Source organism: Sciurus carolinensis, chromosome 8, assembly GCF_902686445.1.
Source record: "Sciurus carolinensis chromosome 8, mSciCar1.2, whole genome shotgun sequence".
In the NCBI taxonomy this organism is placed as follows: Eukaryota; Metazoa; Chordata; class Mammalia; order Rodentia; family Sciuridae; genus Sciurus; species Sciurus carolinensis.
The window spans coordinates 5403886-5409885 of record NC_062220.1 but is presented as its reverse complement, the minus strand read 5'-3'; the positions used below and the strand labels follow the sequence as shown (position 1 = coordinate 5409885).

General features: G+C 40.1%; 1 protein-coding gene across 1 annotated transcript in view; it reads left to right on the top strand.

Annotated features, from left to right (window-relative positions):
* Nucleotides 1-5559: 5559 nt before the first annotated feature.
* Nucleotides 5560-6000, top strand: part of Galntl5 (polypeptide N-acetylgalactosaminyltransferase like 5) — a 33537-nt gene continuing 33096 nt past the window's right edge. The window contains exon 1 of the mRNA XM_047560684.1: nt 5560-5796. Coding sequence (XP_047416640.1) covers nt 5560-5796 — 237 coding nt within the window. The remainder of the gene's footprint in view (nt 5797-6000) is intronic.

Below are 6000 nucleotides of genomic sequence, written 5' to 3'. Positions count from 1 at the left end.
TCTAAGAAGAGTTTAATTTCTCCCCTGATTTCTTCTATCACCCATTCATCATTCTAAAGTGCATTACTGAGGCTGGGGTTGTGGCTCAGAGGTAGAGCACTTGCCTCGTATGTGTGAAGCACTGGGTTCAATCCTCAGCACATTCGGAAATAAATAAATTAAATAAAGGTATTGTATCCATCTACAACAAAAAAGTATATTTTAAAAAGTGCAATGTTCAATCTCCATGTATTTATATAGTACCTGTAGGGTTTTTTCATGTTGATTTCTAATTTCATTCCACTATGATCTGATAAGATGAAAGGAATTTTATCAGTTTTTTTTCATGTTGATTTCTAATTTCATTCCACCATGATCTGATAAGATGGAAGGAATTTTATCAATTTTTTTGTAGTTGCTAAGAGTTGCTTTATGGCCTATCCTGCATGGTTTTTAACAACTACCCAATAATTAAAACTAAAAAACTATTCAACAATTAAAAAGTAAAACTAGTGATATGAAACGAGAATGAATCTCAAAAATATTATGCTGAATGAAAGATGTTTTACACAAAGTACTACATATTACATACTTCCAATTGTATGAGATTCTACAACAGGAAACACTACAGTGACGAAAATCACAATAGCACTTGCTTCTGGGTGGAGAGTGATGAGGATTGACAAGGGGCATGTGGAGACTTTCTGGGTTTATATTTGTAAAGAGGTGTTTACACAGGTGTATGCGATGGTCCACCTGAGAAACGGAACCACTAAGAGGCATATGTTTAAAATGAATTGTCAGGAGTTGTTCTGACAATGGTAGAGGCCAGCTAGGCAATCCAGACTCCACAGGCAAGCCCAAGGAAGGGCAGTTAATCCACTGTTTCCCTCTCTCTTGGGAAAAATCTTGGAAAAATCCTGTGATACAGCTACTTTGGAAAAGAGTCTGGCAATTATTCAAAAACTTAAGCAAAGCAAAGCGTTACTGTACACAGTTCTACTCCTAGGAGGTACTCAGGAGATTTGAAAGCATGTCCACACAAAAACCTCTACACGAACATTCAGAGCAGCACTATTCATAATAACCAAAAGGTAGAAATGACCTAAAATGTTTACCAATAGACGAATAGATAAATAAAATGTAGCATTTCCATGCAGCGAATTATTACTCAGCCACCAAAAGGAATGGAGCACTGATTCATGGAACGACATGGATGAACCTTGAAAACATGATGCAAAGTTCTGAAAGAAACCAGATGCAAAATATCACACACTCTGCGAATCCATTGATATGAATAATTCAGCACAGAAAATCCACATAGGCAGAAAGCAGATCAGTGGCTGAGAGGGAGTGACTGCTAGTGTGTGTGGGGTTTCATTTTGAGCTGATGAAATGTTCTGGAATTAGTGGTGATGGTTCTGCAACTTTGTGGATATTCTAAAACCCTCTGTGTTGTAAGCTTCAGAGGGGTAAATTTTATGGTGCATGAATCATTTCTCAATAAAGATGAAAAGAACAAAATCTAAATTGTTTTCCTTAAACAAGGACTATGTGTACCTTTCTCAGAAAGATGTTACTTTCTTTCAACCAAACCATACAAAGCTTGCAAAACTCCTGTGAGGAATCTTTTTCCAAAAGTCGTGCTGACTTTTTTTTCCCTCCTTAACTTTGTCGGGGTATGACAGGCACCACTGAAGCAGGCAAACCTTCAGTGAAAAGCTCCCCGAAGCCTATGCTGGATCAGACAAACATAGAACATTCTGGAACTTAAGAGGCTCAGCCCTAGCCCCTCTCTGTACCTAGTGCCACCCCATACCCCAAAAGTCTGGTGTCCCTCCAGACAGATTTTGCCTTTTCTTGACATCACAGAAATAGAATCATGCATGCCTGTGTCTTGCTTCTGACACCCCACCTTCCGTCTGAGATGTGTCCACGCTCCTGTAGTTCAGGATTTTTCACTGCTGTTCCGTTATATTAATATGCCACAATTCATCCATTCTGCTATCGATGGACATTTCAATTGTCTCCTGTTTGAGACTATTGTGGATAAAAACTTACACTTTCCTTCTTTCTTTTTTCAGTTTTTACTTTTTTATTTTTTATTTCTTCAGTGCTGGAGATCCATCCCAGGACTGGGTCTGTGCTCTACCCCTTTGCTACGTCCCCAACCCTAGAGTAACACTGACATCACTATTACAGAACACAGAGGTACCTTTCCATGCAGCCCAGCTGAAGGAGGCTCAAGAGTGGGGCCTGGAAGTCTGTGTCCATCATGACTGCCCCAGGGAAGGAACAGAAGGACCCCAGCCACCTCCTTCCTCTCACAGACCTTAAGCAATTATCTGAATCTAAGCAGACCACTGGATCAGCCTCCTCAGGAGGCAAAAATCAACTTGGACTCATGAGAGACAAAGTTTCACAAGCATTTGACTGAACTCAGGTACTAAAATCTAAATGTAGAGTAATATATTGGAAAGTAAAATATTAAATGGCAGTCAGATAACCCTTTAGCTTGTCTTGAAGTTTCATGACGTATTCTAAAAGCTCATAGTCTTCCTAAGTTTATTTCAGAAGAGCTAAACAGTAGGCCTAGCCTAGAGAAGGGAATTTGACCTTGACTCTCACAAGGCTTTCCCTATTTCTCCAGTGGAGGTGCAAGGTTGCAGATCTTTTCTTTTTGAGACCTCTCAAACTTCTGGATTCCACCTGCTAGTTGGAGCTCATGGGGAGGGGCTTCTGGGAGGTGGTAATGTCCTGTGATGTCACCAGGCTTTGTGAGGAAACCTGATGCTGCATTTTAAGCACAAATGTATAGCCCGGACAACCCAGAATAATCCAGCACCATAAAATCTGCCATCCAGAAAAAGTTACATCTTTCAGCCCATTCCCAGAGACTCCTGCCTAATTTTGCCTATGACTCCACTTGGCAAATCCATCACTGTCAAAGCAGAAGATACAGGGAGAGTTACCTCAATGGTAGGTGGATGGAGTTTGGTGAGCTAGAGAAGGGAAGTTCCCCCTTCCAGTGAATCCTTACATTATCCCAATGCTGAGGAATTAAGATAAGAAAATGTCTTCAATTTTCCAAAAGGGAGCATGGATCCCAGGCTAGTTATGACACCCTAGAGGAGAAGGAATGGGTGTAGTGAGGGCTTTAGTTCTTGAAGAACAGCCCAGCCTTCACTACATACTCCTTTGGGTTCTTAACGTGTATAATGAGTGAATGTGTTATTATTTAAAGCATTCTAAAAGCCTTTAGAAGTATCAGAGAGTTGCAGACCCTACATGGAGATCAGTGTTAAGATTGTCCCAGGAAGGCCAGGGTTTTAAAAATACTAATTATCTACAGAAAAATTAGTCATGACATTATCTAAAGCAAGGTCATATTTTCCCAAGTCTAAAATTTCACGTTTTAAAACAAACTCTATGGCTATAAATCCAGATTTCCCAATGTGTGTATCTGTGTGTGTGTGCGTGTGTGTGTGCATGTTGGTGGCTTATTAATTGCCTTCTTTTCTTTTTTACAGGATTCTTTTAGTTAGTTTCTGGTTCTCTTTAAAGTACTTAAAATTTTATTTGCTGTACATACAAATTATCATTAAAATATGTTTTAAAAATCAATTCTATGTCCTTCTAGCATGTAAATTCAGCATATTTTAGTGAAGAAAATCACTGAACATGATTTTCTTCTGAAGATACAGAGTTGAAAAAGTCAACAACAGACCTCTTAGACCTATCCCTCGGTATGAGAGGTTTTCTGCATTTCGTGGTGGTGGAGGGTGGCTTGGGAGGAGAAGGGAACACTCCAAGAACCAGGGTGAGCTCTGCTTTAAGAAAATGGTCTATGAGAATTGATCTTAGTGAAATAAGAAAACTAGAGAGGGACTGTTCTCATAAGTGTTTGCATCTTAGGAGAAATTCCTCTAAGTTTTCTTAATAAATTAGAATCCTAGAGAACCTGGATGTGTTCTTCTGTAATAATCCTAACCTGTCAATACATGGGTCACTTTGTATATGCCATCTGGTTGCGTCTTCTCACCTATTTTGCCCTTTGGGTTTTGGAGAACATTAACACAGAAGTCTCTCAAAATTTAGACATTTAATAGGAAGATGTAGTAATAATACAAAGTAAGACACCACCATTTCCTTTCCAGTTTTTGTTTGATTTATTGGTAGTGCTGGGGCCAGAGCCTAAGTAGGGGCTCTTCCCATGAGCGCCACCCCAGGCCCTCTGTGCATAAGCCACCATTTCCCCAGGTTAGAAGTTATCTTCTCTGCTATACCTTTGATATTCTTTCTTTGCATAATTAGATATTTCATTTTTAAGTATTATTCATTCAGCCAATGAAGGTTTATTGTGCATCCAGAATCTTTGTCAAGTGTTAGACCCTGTGTCCTGGGAGAACACTCCTGCAGTGAGAAGCACCCTCTATTCCAAACTTAAACACTCCCTGTCTTGAAGCAGCCTCCTCAGGACTCAGCCCCACAAGGGGCCCCTGCTCCTGCTGGTTGGCCATAACTGATTTGCAGTCCCTGAAGGTGAGCTCTCCTCCCTCCCTTAGTAGCCCAGCATTTTCCCAGCTGGGGTATGCTATGACCCCAGCTATTGACCTGGTGGCCAGAAGGGCACTCGAGGGAGGACCCTGCGGTAGGGAATGTACGCCCAGCACAGCAACGTGGTAGGTAGAAGACACTTCATCTGGGACTGTGCTGGGCTCTTTTGGCCAAGGCTCTCTTCATTCTCTCCATGGGGGTTAGCAACACTAAACTCGTATATGTCGTTTGCATGCATTTTTTACACACGAGTGCATCCCTAAAGAGTTGCACTACTTCTTGTGTTTTCCAAATGCATGTCATGTTCTGCTTGCACACTCTGCTTTTAGGTTTCACAGTGTTAGTGCATGTAGCTCCAGTTGATTTATTCCATCTTTGAATGAATAGCCTCACTTTGTCACTTCTGTTGAGAAAAACCTAAATTGTATCTCGATTTAACCAGTAACAACATCACTTCAATACATGCATTGAAGCATTCTTGTACAGGTCTCCTGAGGGACCCCTTCTTTACCTTACATATATATCTTCAACTTAACTAGATGTTGCCAAAACAGGTGTGCCAATGAATAGTCCCTTCAGGAGCAGACCACAGTCCTCCTTACCCATGTGCTCCCTAGCATGTGACATTGCAAGTCTTTACATTTTTAACCTTTTGACTGGTATCAAATCAGATTTTTTAGATTCTATCTTCCCATTATGGCTGGGCATGGATAAGAGATGAGCCAGGCATTACTCACATTATTTCACTCAGGAGTAGGGGCTGAGGACTTCAAATGTATGCTATGTCTGGATGCTAATAATCTTATGAACGTCAGTTTTAAGAGCTTATGCTGATTAGAAAAACAATATGCTTTATGTATATGATAAGAACTGATATCCAAATGGTTATTTTTTTAAAACCTTGAAAAGTGAATTTAACTGAAATAGACGGTCTACAAATCATTGAAATATCTAACACTGCTTCTCTTAAATTTTCTGATTTAGGAAATTGAAGAACAGACATTCAAAAATGCTAGGTATACGATGAGAAATATCCTAATTCGGTGTTTATTCTGTGGGTTCTTGATATTTGGGATCTGGACACCTGTGTTACTCATATACTTCCACCATTACCATGAGAGCTACAAGCAGAATAATACGCAGGAGTCTGAATCACATTTGTCCCTTGAAAAATATGTGCATCAACAAATCCTCCACAACTCAGCACGAGTATCAAAACATGAAGGATTACCTATCTATCTTGACGAAGAGGAATCTAAAATACCCAAACTACTTTGGCTGTTCAGTAAGTATTTTAATTTTCTCTGTTAGCCATTTAAGGGGAAAATACACATCTCTGCAAACCTAACATGTGGGTGCAGAGAAAAGACAGCAGATTAGATGAAGGGCACACTTTCTAGGTGTTCCTCTGCTCAGGACTGAAGTAGCAGCACTGCTTTTGGCAAGGTGGGTGAAATTCAACAC